At 41.4% G+C, this 17,048-nt stretch overlaps 1 protein-coding gene across 1 annotated transcript in view; it reads right to left on the bottom strand.

Moving 5' to 3' along the window:
• Window positions 1–13,333, bottom strand: part of dgkg (diacylglycerol kinase, gamma) — a 135,219-nt gene extending 121,886 nt beyond the window's left edge. The window contains exons 1-2 of the mRNA XM_085765051.1: window positions 13,236–13,333; window positions 3,682–3,758 (exon numbers count right to left, since the gene is read on the bottom strand). Of these exons, the coding sequence (XP_085621177.1) occupies window positions 3,682–3,758; window positions 13,236–13,302 (144 nt within the window). The 5' untranslated portion in view covers window positions 13,303–13,333. The remainder of the gene's footprint in view (window positions 1–3,681; window positions 3,759–13,235) is intronic.
• Between the last annotated feature and the right edge of the window lie 3,715 nt (window positions 13,334–17,048).

Raw genomic sequence — 17,048 nt, 5'->3', positions numbered from 1 at the left:
TTTTTTTTACCAATATTGCCATATAATAAGTTCCATATCATCTGTGTGATTGAACAGACACAAGCAATAACTGTCCCGTATTATGACCAACACAATATTTGACTCATTAAACAAACAGTAAATTGGTCTTTCTTGTAGGATTTCTTAAACGTACTTATTTCAAATAACTATTTTTTTTAAGATATGGGACAGCACCTATTAATGGACATTTATAATGTAAATATGAATGAGATTATAGCCATAAGGCTAATTTCCATTTCTGTTAGGTGTTGTTAGACTATGAGTTGGGAACCACATAAGATCAATTAGCAAAATGCTGATTTCTATTGCAAAATGCCCGTACAAAGTGCTAAAATGTGCTATAAAATGTGTTTGGTTTTCGTAGCCTTATAATTTTTCTTTTATATATACACATAGGGCCTACTGTGAAACATCAACATTATCTATATGACTGCTGCTGTGTTGTATTGTTCCTTCCTGCTGTAATATTACTGCATGTCATTTATGAGTATGTTTTATATCTACATACCATTTTTTGTTCAGGTTGTGCGCTGGCAGGGTTGCACATCATTCTGCGATCATATATATTATTTATATATAGATAGATAGTGTGATTGTGATTGCAGAGTTAACGGTCATTTTGACTTTAAAAAGTATAAAACTGAACTTTTTCGGGTCTAGAGTCCAGAGATTTGAATACTGTACTCAGCCGTGTTGCAATTTCAATGAAGTTGTGATTAATTGCGCAGCCCCAGAAAATAGTTTATCCTTTATTAAATTCTTCAATTCATATTTTTTATTTTAAATATATCTTTTTCTACCTGTGTGCTCGAGCTGCTGCTTCATTTATCTCATCTTTTCTTTTCTTTGGCCTTTAAAAGTAGATTTTAAACACAGTGTCTGATCAACACGTCGTCCTCACTGACTCTGACCAACGCAGAAGGTGACGATCGATCGACAAACCGTCAGTTTCAAACTGTTCTCCTGAGGTGATTGATGCAAACACTTCACGACCACAGAGACGACCGCAGCAACTAGGGATGGGTACCGAAATTCGGTACTAGTGTTGTCACGATACCAACATTTTGGTACCGGTATCGGTACCAACATGTTTTTTGATACTTTTCGGTACTTTTCGGTACTTTTCCAAATAAAAAGAGAACACAAAAAATGTCACTATTGGCTTTATTTTAATAGAAAATCTTAGAACTATAACATATGCATCAGTAAATAATCAGTAAATCGGTAAACAGTCACTGCTGCTGCAGGATTAAAATTCCATCTAACTTAAAACATTAGTGGTCTGTTTAAAAATGAATATCAACTTGTTTTCTTTGCATTATTTGAGGTCTGAAAACACTGCATCTTTTTTGGTTATTTTGACCAGTTGTAATTTTTGGGAGAAATTGTTATCAGAATGAAACACAAACGTTCATGTTACTCAAACACACACACCTATTGTTTCCCCCCCCCCGCGTAGCGCTCCTTCGCTGTGCTCACTCACTCACAGAAAGAGAGAGAGAGAGAGAGAGAGCGAGCATGCCAGTGGTGATCCGCGGTACAAACGAAACGTATCAACCAGCAGTGTTTGCATTAATTAACGAGTCTGTGGCGGCCGTCTCTCTCGCGCGCGGCGCGCACACACACACACAGACACACACATAAACACAGGCACGTGGACAGGTGGCGCTGTAACGGTAATAATAAAAAGCACCTTGCTTCGTTTGTGACTCTCTCACTCGCTCGCCTCGGCTCAAATTACAATGCGGCGACGTCACCGCTGCCGGCAGCGCAAAATGAAAGTACCGGTCCCATCTAAGCGCAGTATGGTACCGTTTTAAATGCGTCAGTACCCCGGTACCACTCTAGTACCGGTATACCGAACAACCCTATTCGGTACTTTTTTGGTACCGACCGAATTCCCACCAAAGTACCGAGTATTGATTCACATAAAGTCAATCGGTACCACATTTCGGTACCTGAACGCACCTTCGTCGTGCGACAGCGAGAGAGCAGTCTGCATGAGCACCGCACACTCACGCCCGTCCCCCCCCTCCCCTCTCTCTCTCTCTCTCTCTCTCTCTGAAATGAGAGGCGGAGAAGCGGTAGAGCCAGCCCGTCGTTTTAAATCACTACGTGAAAAACAGCCGTCCGTCATTTAACGTGAAGAACGGACTGTTGTAACAATCCGTACCGAAGCGGTCCGGTCCCGAGTCCCGAGTCCTGCTTCTCATCACAGCGGCGCCATTCAAGTCCTCGTCACGTAATGAGAGCATCTAAACATCTAAACGAGGATGAAGTCTCCCCCTCTCCTCTCGTCAAAACGTGAAGTCCACAGGTTGCAGAGTTTGCACTGCAGTTTCAGTTGTTTTTTTTTGACAAAGTTTCACATAGAGCTTTCTGATGGCTGTAGGAGTCTCTCCATGTTTCTCATTTTCCCACAGTATCCTACAGACATTTTTTCAGACACTATAGTCTCATAAACTTTTTTTTTTTTCATTGAATGACTATTCCATTATATGAAAATCATTGCCCGTCCCAAAACATAAAATACAGGCTGAGGAGTTGTGATGTTGTTAAGGGGTAAATATTAAAATTTCAGGCGTTTTTTTTTATTTTAATTTTAATTTTTTTAATTACCACACACACAAAAAGTACCGAAAACAGGTACCGATTGGTACCGGTATCGGTTCCCAGGTACCGAGTATTGATACCGTATCGATTCAAATGCGAAAGGTACCCATCCAAGAAGAAGAAGAAGAAGAAAAGGACCAGAAACCGGAGACGAAGCTCAGACGACAACGACCACGACGACATCGAAATGCTGCAGCCTCGGTTCAGCCCGGAGCCGAGCCGCTGACGTCAGGTGGCAAAGTTGGTGAGGAGGGTGTGTCGCCGTAACAACGACAGAGGAAGAGGAGGGGGGGGGTGACTAAGCAGTTCTGTGATCGGTTTTACACTGAATCAGAGGAACCGATAACGTCACTCCATGTGTGTGTGTGTGTGTGTGTGTGTGTAGCGCTCAGGCAGCAGTCGTGAGGAGGACGGAGGGAGAAGGTGGAGCAGGAAGTGACAGGAGAGAGGATGGAGGGAGATGGAGAGAAGAGAGAGGAGAGAAGGATGGAGGGTGATGGAGTCATGGAGAGAAGAGAGTGGATGGGGGAAGATGGAGAGAAGAGAGAGGATGCAGGGTGATGGAGAGAAGGATGGAGAAGAGAAGGAGGGAGTTGAAGAGAGGAGAGAAGAGAAGAGAGAGGATGGAGGGAGATGGAGAGAGAAAAGAGGAAGGGCGGAGGGAGATGGAGAGAAGAGAGAGGATGGGGGAAGATGGAGAGAAGGATGGAGAAGAGAGAGGATGGAGGGAGATGGAGAGAAGGATGGAGAGAAGAGAGAGGATGGAGGGAGATGGATAGAAGGATGGAGAGAAGAGAGAGGATGGAGGCAGATAGAGAAAAGAGAAAGGATGGGGGAGATGGAGAGAAGATGGATAGAAGATGGACAGAGGATGGAGGGAGATGGAGTCATGGAGTGAAGGAGAGAGGAGAGAAGGGATAAGGTGGAGAGAGGAAAGATGGAGAGATGGAGTGACAGAGTGATAGAGAGCTGGATGGAGAGAAGAAGGAGAGAAGGAGAGAAGAGAGGAAAGAGGATGGAGTGAAGGAGTGTGTATGTGAGTCTCACCTGCTCGGGGTTGTACTTGGAGAGAACTCCGTCACCGTGGAACTCGTCCAGAACATCCTTCAGCTTCTTGGTCGAGTCTGAGCACGGAAACAAAACAAAACAAAACACTTAATATTGATTATTTTATTTTTTTTATTTATCAATTATCGATTCCTTTTTATCAATCGAGCCTCTGAGTGGCTGAAATGTTTTGTTTTGTTGTTTTTTGTGTTTAGTTTTTTGTCCCAGACGGAGCGACTGAGCGGCTGCATCTCCCTAATGAAGGTCCTGATAAATAAACACCCATCTGGAGCAGGAAGTGCTGCATCAGGAGCCGAGCCGTGACTCATCCTGTTTGTTCACAGGCGGAGGGGACAGTGTGTCTTTGTCCTTTTTAGATGTTAATCCCATTTCTATTCAACACACACACACACACACACACGTTTTAAAAATCCATAAAGACAAAGTGGAGTCATTAAAAACACAAACTGAAAAGCAAAAAACCTGTAGATCTCTATGACGATGTGAGGTATAGGGCTGCAACTAACAATCATTTTTAGGGGTGGGCAAAAATATCGATATGGCAATATATCGCAATACTTTATATCGCGATACGATATCGATATTCAATATTCAAATATCGATTTTTTTTTTCAAAAAAAATAAATAAATAAAAATTCAATTTTTTTTAAAAATAATAACTCATATTTCAGACGTAAATCCAGTACGACTTCCGCACCTCTGCTCCGCGAGGTGTCACTGTACTGCTACCTCAAACAATGTGTTGTACATGCAAATATGTTGTTGTAACTTGCACTTGTATAAAATGGCATGGATAATTTGAATTACATTGTTTTGACTCAGTTTGTCCCATAAATTATCACCATCATCTGATGTACATACAACTCGGATTTTAAGATGCATAATGCTTTTTACATTTTTCAGTGAACTATGTAGAATATCGTAGAATATCGCAATATATCGCAAAATTTGGATATCGCAATATCGTATCGTATCGTGACTCAAGTATCATGATGCGTATCGTATCGTGAGGTCCTTGGCAATACCCACCCCTAATCATTTTCATTATCTATGAATCTTTCGATTATTTCAACGATTAATCGATTAGTTGTTTGGTCAATAAAATGTTAGAAAATGATATCAATCAAAGTTTCTCAGACCACCAGACGACGACGTCCTCAAATGTCTTGTTTTGTCCACAAACCAAAGAGAGACTCAGTATATTGTCGTAAAGCAACAAAGAAACCAGAAATATTCACATGTAAGAAGCTGAAATCAGAGAATTTTGACTTTCTTTTCTTAAAAACTACTCAAACCGATTATTCGATTATCAAAATAGTTGAGTCGATTAATTTAATAATCGATTATTGTGCGAGTAATCGATTAATTGTTGCAGCTCTAATGTGAGGTGACGTATAGATTGAAACAAAGGTTAAAAAAGCTAAACAAAAAAAACAAAAAAAAACGTTTGTAAAGGTTTCACAGAAGCACAAATGTGAAAAGGAGGAAATATGGAGGCAGGACTCGTCCGTCCAACCACAGACAACGACCTGTGGAGCGACAGAGACGAGACACTGGAGCGGCTCCAGGCGCAGAGCCAAAGGATCAGTTGCTCAGGAAAAAATATTGATTTTTAAAATAAAATATAAAAATAAATTAAAAAGTAGTTTCCACTTTGTCTCCATGGATAATTAAGAATATATCGATGAGAGAAACGGTCAGTTTCATCCATTTAGAATCAATAATACATCACAATGAAATGTGTAAAACGTGACTGAACTTGAAAAACACAAGGTGGATCACACACACACACACACACACACACTGAAAAGCAGATTTCACCAATCATGTGAGTGTTCATCATCAGCTACAGACACACACCTCATTATTTTTAGTGCTCAGCAGCTTTGCAGCCTGTAATACTGTTCCTGTCTCTGTTTCGTGTTTAGACGTCCACAGAGACAGAGAGAGAGAGAGAGGGAAGGAGACACTAGCTTTGTTTCCATCACAGGTTTTCACAAAATAAAAGCGATATTTCTGAAATTTCGAAAAAAAAGTACAATTGCTATCTGCAGATGTTTCCATTGTCAAGTGTTTTGTGAATGAGCCGTAACTCTCGCAAAGTCTATAGTCTGGCCAGTGGCGACTGTAACAGATGGAACTACGTAATGTTTGGTTATTCACGTGTTATCGTGTGACACCAGACTGAGTTGAATGATTGAACCTCACACGCCAAAGTTTTATTAAAATAACCCGGCTGGGTGGAAACGGTCCACGGGACGGGACGACTCAACACAGACGGGAGAGAGACAGAGGGAGAGAGCGAAGGGAAACAGAAAAAATGACCAACGGGATCAGATCTGATCAGACCTGGACGGACGTGTAAATGAGGAAAAAAAAGTGTTTCCATGACACTTTTGCAATACACTTTGATATCGACACGTCTGACGAAAAAAAAACACCTCATGAGAGTGTAAAAATGTTTTGGTGATATTTGAGGTTTTTCGAAACGTAGGTGTTTCCATCACCTGTCTTTTATTGCGATATTTAGGTTTTGGACATTTCTAGGAGGTTAATGGAAACGCACCTAGAGAGAGAGAGAGAGATCCAGTGAGTCCAGTCCACTGCATCAGCTCCATGGACTGTTTGGTCAGTGAAAATCTACTGTGAAGTTCACTGATGATCATTTTTATGATCCATTCGGTGTCATTTACTGTCATTCAACATGTTAAAAACATGAAGGAATGGAATATGTTAATCAAAATAATAATAATAATTTATAATATTCATAAAATGTTTTTTTTAAATGTGTAAAAACAAAAATCAATAAGTGACCTCCTCCGATTGCGCAAAACCAAAAATCATAATACAGATTTTCACCTCTAAACGACACATGACAGAAAATGTAATAATTATCCTGCTGCTTCAGAACCTGGATGTTTCTGGTTGATTATTGATCCATTCAGTTATCAATAAATTAATTGATAAGCTCTCTGATAATAACCATTGAAGTCATTTATGAACAAATGGCTGCAGTTTTTCTACTCACATTCATTATAAAATGAACATCTTTGGCTTTTAAACTGTTGAGTTGCACATTTGTCACTGTTTTCAGACATTTGATAAATACATTGATTTGGGCTGCAACTTCAATCAATTACAACATCTCTCAATAATATGTCTGTGATGTCATCAAAAATGTCATTTTGTTCGATTAACTGTCCAAAACCTGAATGTGCTCACTTTACAATCATAATAAAGACAAGGAGGACATGGAAAAAAGATTAATCGATTTTCAAAACTGATTGATGTTTCTGGATGATAGATTAATAAAATGATCGTCTAACTCATAAATCCTGCTCCGTTTGGATCGACTGATTGTTTTATCTGTAACTGATGATCTCAGGGTCGTTAACTCACGACCGCCTCCCTCCTCCATTAATCTGCCGATTATCTTCTTTGGTAATTGATTAACCATTTTGCCCAATTTCCTCCAGTCCAGCGTTGATATTTGATGTTGTTTGATATCGACTTCATTATCACAGGATAACGCAGAGAGGAACCGTCGCATCCTGACATTTGAGGCGATCCAGTAAAACGCCATTCAGCTGATTAATCCGTTACCAAAACGTCCGAGACCGATTAGTCAATTAATTGTCTGACTTGTATTTGATTATCTGGCTTATTAATGGCGCTGCTGACCCCTCGGCTGCTGCTGCTGCTGCTGCTGCTGCTGCTGCTCCGGCCTCTGCAGCCACAGTGTCCTTCATTAAGTCCTTGATTGATCGGCTGCTGATACACAAGCCTTCCTGTCTGAGCTGCTCCTCTCCATCAGGGGAAATGAGACGTCCCCCGGGCTGCAGGGGCGTCCCCGGCCTGCACATCCCTCATGTTTCCATTAGAGGAGCGGACCACTCGTAAACTACAAACCCTGCGGACCACAGCAGCAGCAGCAGCAGCAGCAGCAGCAGTAACGCCACCTCCAACATGAATGGGCTGAAGGTCGGCCATGATTATTTCTGTGTCCTCTCCTGTCCGGGGCTCTAACCTGAGTGATGTACCGCAGTGTGACCTGGAGGCTCCACACTGACTGAACCACCGTGTCCAGTTCATGCACTTTACAAATTAAAAGCATTCTCTTAATATACCGGCGTAAATCCTCCAATAGAAGCTCCAGAGGCTTTTATCTGCTTCACCTGCTGAACTGACCCGGCTTATATCAGAGACCGGCAGACAGGCGTCTATATGGGACAGGCTTTTATTTCATTTTAAACAAACTTTCTGCTCAGTAAAGATGGAAAATCCATCTCCAATGGTTCTGTTGTTACTGTTTTTAAAAGAGTCAGAACAGAAGGAGAGAGTCGGATCCAGAGCAGCATCATTTACAAGTTTAATCAGCACCGATTAACTTCTAAATAAATGCGTGCTCCGGTCACAGACTGTTTGAGTCTGGAACACGACCAGACGCGCCGAGTTCAGGTCCAAAACATAACCTCAGGTTGAGTCGGACCTCTGGCTTACTTTTTTTGGTCCACATTCGGGCCGAGTATTAATGCTGCTAATGCGTGTTATTGTCTTACAAATGTATATTTATTAATGTGTACCGAATGTGTCTTTGGTATTTTACCTCATTGTTGCTCTTTTTAAAGGTTGCCCTTTACAATCAAGGCAGAGGGACTGTCGATGAAAACTAGCTTTTTTTTAGCTAACTCGGGTGCATTTACATTTGTTTTTTTTACAATGTTTTATTAATGTACATTGTCCCTTGTCAAATAAATTAAACTGAAACTAAACTGAAACTGAGTCCAGCCGGGTCCGAGCTTCAATAACCCGAGGGTCGGACCGGGTCGGGTCTTCATTTTCAGGCTGTTGAGAACTCATATTAAGAACTGCTCAAACAGGCGATCGTGGGCTTTGAGAGGTTTTGTTCATTCACAAGAACTTGAACAGAAAAATAGAAATAGACCTGCCTGTTTTGGGGTTTTTTTTGCTCAGACCTGGAGCCAGACCCGGCCCAGTACACTTTTATTTGAGAATTTAGGGTAATTTATTTATCAGTTATCAGACTGACGGTGCCGATCAACGTCACCGATCCAGATTCAGAAGAGTGAGGTGACAGCAGCTTCACATTCACTTTGATTGATTGACTGCTGTTTGCTGCTGCAGGAGCTCCTACTTGATTTATCCTGTTCAGCTGAAACATTATATATTGCACTTATTTGAAAGAGTTTCTGATTTTTTGGGAGAATATTATAGGTTTTTTTTTTTTAACAGAAGCCCTTTAACTTAACACAGTCAATTTGAAACCCTGACGTTGTTGCTGTTGCAGTCGGTTCCTTTGGAAAACATTTAATTCTAACATCAATATAAATGTTTTTTGGGTTTTTTTTGCTCTTTTTATACAAAGTTGTTCATAAATGTATTAAACAAATCAGATCAGAGCTGAAAATCAGTGGATCAGTGCTTCTCTAATATCAATGTGAGCGGCAACACTTTACTCTTCACTATGTATGATCGGTATAAAAACATATTTGGTGGTTTATAGCTCATTATAATGTATCGTGTGTGTGATATAAGTCTTAATGAATGTATCTGTTAGCAGCTATTACTCCTCCTGTGGACACATAAGTGGAGGACGGTGTATATACGATGCATGAATAATCACTAACACTGTGCTAACAGCTGTCCCTGCACCGTGTAATCTGTGTCTGTGCACAATTACACAACGTTCACCTATATTTTCACAGGCTGCCACTCGTCTTCTCCTTCTTTTTCTTCTTCTAGCTGAAATAACATTATGTTTTTACCTCAAGGAAATGATTTATAATTTTGCTTTGTTTTTGTTTTTTAAATCCTCTGTAAAATCAATAAAATAAAATAAAAAAACATATTTATGCACACTGATCATAAATAGTGCATCTGGAAACATGAGCAACATCTGGCTGACAGGCAACAATATAAGTCATAACACACTATCAATATTGCTGTATTAGTGTTCCTATAATTTATGACGTTGAGTTGATCCGTTTTATGATTCACCAAACCGCAATCAATAGTGAAATGTCAGTTTCATGGAGAGCATGTTGTTGTTTCTTGATATGTTTTTATGATAGTGAGATGAGTGATGTTAGACCGTAGATAAATGAGTATAACCGTCTTTTTAAGTTACACCGCAGCACTAAAAAAAGAAAAGAAACAGTGACTCATACATGCAGTCCGCCTTACAGTACATTCTTACATACACATTTTCATTTTTACTTTAACATCTGACCTAAAGCGATAGTTTGACATTTAGTCAGATTCTCCTCTCACCACAATCCCTATAGTCACAGCAGTAGGTTCACCACCTTTAATTATCGGTGCATGTTGTTTTGAGATGGGCGGGGCAGAGACGTGAGCTGCTCAGTGAACACAATGGAGGTGAACGGTCCAGGTCCCCTGTCCCTCATCAAGCTCATCAAATACACAATCCAACAACTCCACAACGCTCTGGTGGACAAGTTGTGACCTGCACATTCACCACACTATGAAATATTAATGTTATGTAACATTACGACACGAAGCAAATACTGTGAACTACTTGCGCTTTTGAAATCCCTCCGACCAGCAGCCGTGTCTGGATGTAGTTCTGGCTGCATTTTCCTCTAAAACAACTCTGTCTCATAATATTACATGATTAACTCATAGCGTGGTGAAAGTGCAGGTCACAACTTGTCCACCAGAGCGTTGTGGAGTTGTTGGATTGTGTATTTGATGAGTTTGATGAGGGAAAGGCGGAAATACAGAGCGCCGTGCAGAGCTCACGTCTCTGCCCCGCCGATCTCAAAACAACATGCACCGATAATTAAAGGTGATGTACCTACTGCTATGACTATAGGGATTATGGTGATAGGAGAATCTGCCAAAATATTGAACTATCCCTTTAACAATTAGGTGAAACATGACATGTGTCATTAAAGCAGAAGTAAGCGATCCGGTCGTTTCGGCTAATGCTGCGTTCCAGGCAGGCTTTTGAAACCGTAAATTACAGCTTCAAGTCACAACTTACGACTTTGTAGCGTTCCAGGCAACCCACTCGTGTTTTTCCGACCTGTTTTACCGGTGAAAGTCACTATAACGGCCACTCGTAACTTCCGACCCGTGAACTCGTACCAGATCGAACTGGTACAACTTCACAGGTCGGAAAAACACGAGTTACGAGTTGCCTTGAACGCACCATAACAGTCCTCGTCCCTACGTCGCCACATTCACGGCGTCCCTTGGCTGCACACACAGCCCTGCATGCCGTTCTCTCTCCTCATTGGATAAAAACTGTAGGATACGATAAATGTTTTCTCCTCGGCTCAGAGCAGAGCAGAGTGACTGAGAGACCCGTGTTTCAGTCCAAACACTCTATGTAAGTGATTGCTGTCGGAAGATATAACTATTTAAGACTTATATTAACACAAATATATCGCTTACTTCTGCTCTAATTGAGTGTGCATGTGCGTAAATTAGATAACATTATTCTCCCTTATACACAAGTTTGATATAGATCCTCAACACGTGAGCAGCCACGCTCCCTCTAGATTCATAAAGTCAGCAGCACTAAACGCTGCAGCAGCCATTTCCTGTATCAGGTCTCAGTATTTAGAGCCACCACCTCATCTCCCCGACTCCCCGACTCCCTCTGGTCTGTGACCTTCCAGTCAATAATACGAGCTGCTGGTGGTTTTACTCCGTGCAGGTCTATAAAAGAATGACTTGTGCATGATTGAGTAATTCCTCGGCGGACTGGCCCTGCGCTGCGTGAGAAGAGAGTAATACTCTATTCATCATCGCCGGCCAACAAGATGACAGATGCTCTTTTGACTAACAAATGTGGCTGCGAGCGAGAGGAGGAGAGACGTCCAGCCACGAGACTCATCCCGCAGGCTAATGAGCAGCATTCAGAGGAATAATGTGACACCACACACACACACACACAGACACACACAGTCCTGCTTCGCCCTGCGCTTGATTCAAGAACGATAAAGAAAACGTGAAATAACTAGCTAATTATAGATTAATGATTAAAGACGTGTTAGGACTGGGGAAAAAAAGAGGGTGCAAACTAAAAAGAGCCAGTAAAGGGGGGAAAAAATGCGATATTTAATATTTAATTTATAAAACTGCCTTTGAGGTAGATACAGGAAATTGAAATTAAAATGAATGCATTATTTATTTATGCCTTCAAAAGTGCTTCATATATCTTATTATGGGACATTTGTTGCTTGCACCCTCTCTGCCTCGACGTCTCGTTCGTGGGTAAATACACTGCACATGTTTTATTAATGGTTGCATCATTTTATATATTTATGAATCATGTACAGACAAACGCATGCAGGAAATCGTTCACGTCTGCAGAGTGGACCGTTCACGTTTTCCTCTGATTCAGGAGTTTGGATTATTCATGTTTTTTTCGGTGATTTACAGCATCGCACAGAGACTTTTAATGAAAGAAAAAGGCACAAAATGGAGCCGGGATAAAAATCACTTTCAATGTTAATTACCATCCTAGACTTATTTCTTACTTCTGCTTCTCTGTCTGCGTATTAATAGAGAAACAATATTCCTCTGTGCAGCCGTTCTCTGATTATCACGACGCGGCTGTGATTTATTTGATGTTTTGTTTTACTGGCAGTGAGTAAGTCAGACTCCAGAGGGTTAAAGGGATAGTTGAACATTCGCCTATTGCCATAACCCCTATAGTCACAGCAGTAGGTTCATTACCTTTAATTATCGGTGCATGTTGTTTTGAGATCGGCGGGGCAGAGACGTGAGCTGCTCAGTGAACACAATGGAGGTGAACGGTACAGGTCCCTCATAAAACTCATCAAATACACAATCCAACAACTCCACAACGCTCTGGTGGACAAGTTGTGACCTGCACTTTCACCACGCTATGAAATAATCATTTAACATTACGAGACAGAGTTGTTTTAGAGGCAAATGCAGCCGGAACTACATTCCAGACACGGCTGCTGGGCGGAGGGATTTCAAAAGAATAGTTCAGAGTATTTGCTTCATGTGTCGTAATGTTACATAATTACATGATTATCTCCTAGCGTGGTGAATGTGCAGGTCACAACTTGTCCACCAGAGCGTTTTGGAGTTGTTGGATTGTGTATTTGATGAGTTTGATGAGGGAAAGGCAGGAAATATCGTGCGCCTCTGTTGCGTTACCTAAGCAGCTCACGGCTCTGCCCCGCCGATCTAAAAACAGCTTCCACCGACAATTAAAGGTAACGAACCTACTCCTAGGGATTATGGCAAAAGGTGAATGTGGCAAAATGTTGAACTATCCCTTTAAAAGGAATGGACGGATGCGCTATTTTAAGTCTGAGGCGCATGAAGCCTTTGCTCTATAGTCTATACCGTGAATCCCACATTATTTGGTTTTGCAAATAAAGCGTTCAAGTGTTCTTCGCATAGAGACACCACAGATGCTTAATGAAAAACTCGTCCACACACACACACACATAAATAAATAAACAAACAAACGTGGAGGAGATCAGACACACGTGGGTACTCACACTCGCTGTACTGCTGCAGCTGGCCAAACTCAGCTGGGCTCAGACAGACCCAGCTCCCGTCTCCCATACTGCCTGAAGCCAGAGGGGGGAGGAGGAGGAGGAGGAGGAGGAGGAGGAGGAGGAGGTGGAGGAAGGAGGGAGGGGCTCTGTGCTCTGGGAGAGAGAGAGAGTCGGTCCACGAGTGCTGCTGCTGCTGCTGCTGCTACAGGCCGAGGGGGGTTGATGGTTATCCTTCGGTCAAGTTGTGTAATAAGACGGAGGTGAAGAGGTTCGGGGATGTCATCTCTGCCTCTTTACAACGAGCACCGTGCGAACGCCGCGGAGGTGGAGGAGAGAGGAGACAACCGAGGCCACATGAGTCGAGATGGAGGCGAAAAAAACAAAACTAAAAACTGTCTGAAAGTGAGCTGAAAGGTGGAGGAGGCTTCCACGTCCTGAGTGATCCCAAGGATTGAATCTGCCCCCCCCCGATAGAAAAACAAAAAGAATACAAAAATAAATGTGCTTCAGTCCGCTAAGTAGATACAGGAGCGGGTTAAATGATGCGATGCGGTGCAGCTCCGAGGCCGAGGCCGAGTCAGTCAGTCTGTCCACGAAGGCGACGGCCGTCTGTCAAAGTAACTGACTTCTGCTTCTCCTCATGACTCGCTGGAGACGGCACGAAGTTTCTGAGGCCACAAACACCTTCACCGACCTGGAAAAGGAGGAGAGGGAGCAAAATATAAATTAAGGTGATCACCAACATCTCATCTGGCAGCAGCCAGGTATAAAACATAAATTGTCTAGAAAAAAAAAGGCTTAACATCAGCAGCCAGGACTGAAAAATACGTAACATCTTAAAGTAATTTAAGAGATAGATAGATGAGTGGGGAGAGGGGGAAGAGAGGGTATGAAGGAGGAGGGAGAGTAAGGATGACAGTGAAGTATGAGCAAAAACTAGATTTACAACAGAAACGGAGGTGAGGAGTGATGGAGAGTGATGGAGAGTGATGAAGCGTGTGAAGAGCGAGGAGCAGGGAAACACCGCTCCGACCGACACACAGGACACTGCATGGCAGCGCTGCTTCATGTCTGTACTAATCCTGTCCAGTACTTTCTCACTGTCATTTAAAAATGCATTTCAGCTTGAAAACTGAAAGAACACAGATCGGAAAATACATAATAATACAGATGACACCTGCTCAAACACACCAGCAACTTTTTAGTAAGTTTGTTAGTTTGTTTTTTACAGTGAATTTAGGGTGAGAGGATGGTAAACCTGTTCGCCTGGGATAAAGAGAAACCCAACACAGTCAAACTAAAAGCTATCAAGTAAGTGTAGGAGTAGAAAGAATAATATTTCCATCTAAAATGCAATGGATTATACTGTAAGTGTAGAGTAGCATATCATTGAAATACTCAACTAAAGTATAAGTACTTCAAACATATATCAACACATGGATTTCAATATTGTTATAAGATCATCCAGCAGGTAAAACTCCTGAACTCCTGATTGATTCATTGATTTCTTTCTCTCTCTCTCTTTCTGTCTCACAACTACCAACACCTGTGTATATAACTTTTATTCTGTTCTTGTAAATAACTGTATATATATACTGTAAGTTGGCATATAACTGTACAGAATGTCTTTCTCTTTACCTTTGTTTTTTTGGTTGTTATTGTTTTTGCATTTTTATGTTTGTTATATTGTTTTATGTTTCTTTAACTGCACATTTTTCTACCTTTTTTTTTAACCTTTTGCTGTATGCTACAATGCTAATAACAACCAAATCCCCCATGTGTGTGGGATAAATGTGTGCCTTATGAAACAATGTTAGGGTCGAATAAAATAATAAGACGTCATATAGTCAAAAAGCATTTGTAGCCTACAACATTTAATCCTCCATTATTTCTCTGCCAAAGTCTGAGCAACATCATATCAGACCATGAATGACAGCAATGACAAGCTCAGCTCACACCGGAAATGAGAGGGCGCGCTAACGGCTAGCAAACATTAGTTACGGTAGCTTAACTGTTAGTTAGCTAACATCGTTGTTACATTCGTTAACTACGTGAGACAATTCAATTTAAAATAAAATAAAAACTCAAGTAAAGTGAACTGAACGAGCTTGATAATAAGTCACAGCTTCTTGTATATACCTACATTATATTATACCTCGGTTTGCTTGATGTGCAGGAGGAGGGGACAGTTTAGAAACCGGCCAGGGTGAAGGAAGGAAGGAAGGAGATCGGACATTGATGCTGCGTTCAAGACAACCCGGAGCTCGGATTTTTCCGACCTCCTACTTGAAAAGTGCAATCAACGCCACCTCATGTCGGAGCTCCCACTCAGGAAAGTCAGAGGGGGAAGACAATCTCCCCCGACCTCTCGGAGAATCAGTTGTCTGGCGCCACACAACAATCTGCACCCATGCAGAACCAGAACCACACCGCCAATGATAAAATACGTCTTGAACTATCAGAGTTCCGAGTTGTCACGAACGCAGCATGCTAACATTAAATTTAAGAAATGGTACAGTCCACTTTAGGGGTGTGTGAATTAGTTCAACCATCACTGTGGGGGGATATGTTGTAAATCTCACAAATACGTCTAAGAATAATAATATATAAACATGTCAACCTCCTAATGATGTTTTTCTTTGTCTTTTTTTCCCTTATTCTTCTTCTTTATTTTTTACCTCCTTTTAGACTAGTCCGAGCGTTAATCAACGAATTCAACATTCGTCCACGATTCGACAAGATCAATTTTCTATGTGACATGTAACGTTAGTGTACAGAGCAGGGATCCATTAGCTTTAAGAGATAATAGGCTACTAGCCTACTAATAATAATAATATACTAAGAGATAATATAATACATCCATGGTACAAAGGGACAGTGACACAGTAAAACTATGAATACTACTCTAGCCTCTCAATAAAAAGGTTGTGGGCTCAATTCTCAGGCCTGGGTTTCCCTGGCTGGAGTTTGCATACTTCCCCTTCCGCCCTCACTGTATAGACAATGGATGGGTGGATAAACAAAGGCATCTACCTGAGCCTGACCTGAGACAGAATTGTTGGGTTTTTCTTTTGTTTTTTTATGCTCACGGCGGTGAAAACAACACGAACAAGCTCCCGGGTCAGACAACCAGAGAGACAAATGTGAAGTGAAACCAAAGTGACACTGATCCACAGCAGCTCAGCTCAGCTGGGGGATTTTCTCAGACCGTGAACAAATCAAATCAAAACTATTCATCATCATCATCATCATCAGAGCCTTTCAGAGCAGCGTCACTGTCACTGAGTCAGGAAGAAATACACACACACACACACACACACAGGGATGTTATGAATGAGTGTGAATGAGTAACTCTGACTTATTCATGTGCACTTACACTAGGCCTATGGATAAAAATAAAAAAAAGCTTGCATACACATATAGCCTAATGTTTATGCACAGACTAGAGTTTTGTTATCATTTGCATGATAGTAATTTATCTCTATAATTAACTGTATGTGCTTGCATGTGCTCAAAGTGTCCCACTCTTCAATATAATGTTATGAATTAATGGCCGTTGCTCTTTGTCTTTTTCTCAGCAGGTACTTGGCACAGGTGAAAAGTATCTGTCCCTCTTCAGTTTGCTTTCACTCAGGCTCCGGCTGCTCTTAAATAAAACAGAGCCATCATCGGTGTTATAAATCGCCTCTCTCTGCAAAGACCGATGAGTCCAGTTCAGCGTTTATTTATATCCTCAAACTAGTTTCAATCACTTCTGAAGCCGACACCTCTGAAAGGTAAAGGTGTAAAATAAATAAATAAATAAATAAAAAA

The sequence above is a fragment of the Trachurus japonicus genome, chromosome 21, assembly GCF_045865225.1.
Source record: "Trachurus japonicus isolate A0001 chromosome 21, Traja_1.0".
Lineage (NCBI taxonomy): Eukaryota > Metazoa > Chordata > Actinopteri > Carangiformes > Carangidae > Trachurus > Trachurus japonicus.
This window is presented reverse-complemented; position numbering and strand designations above follow the sequence as displayed.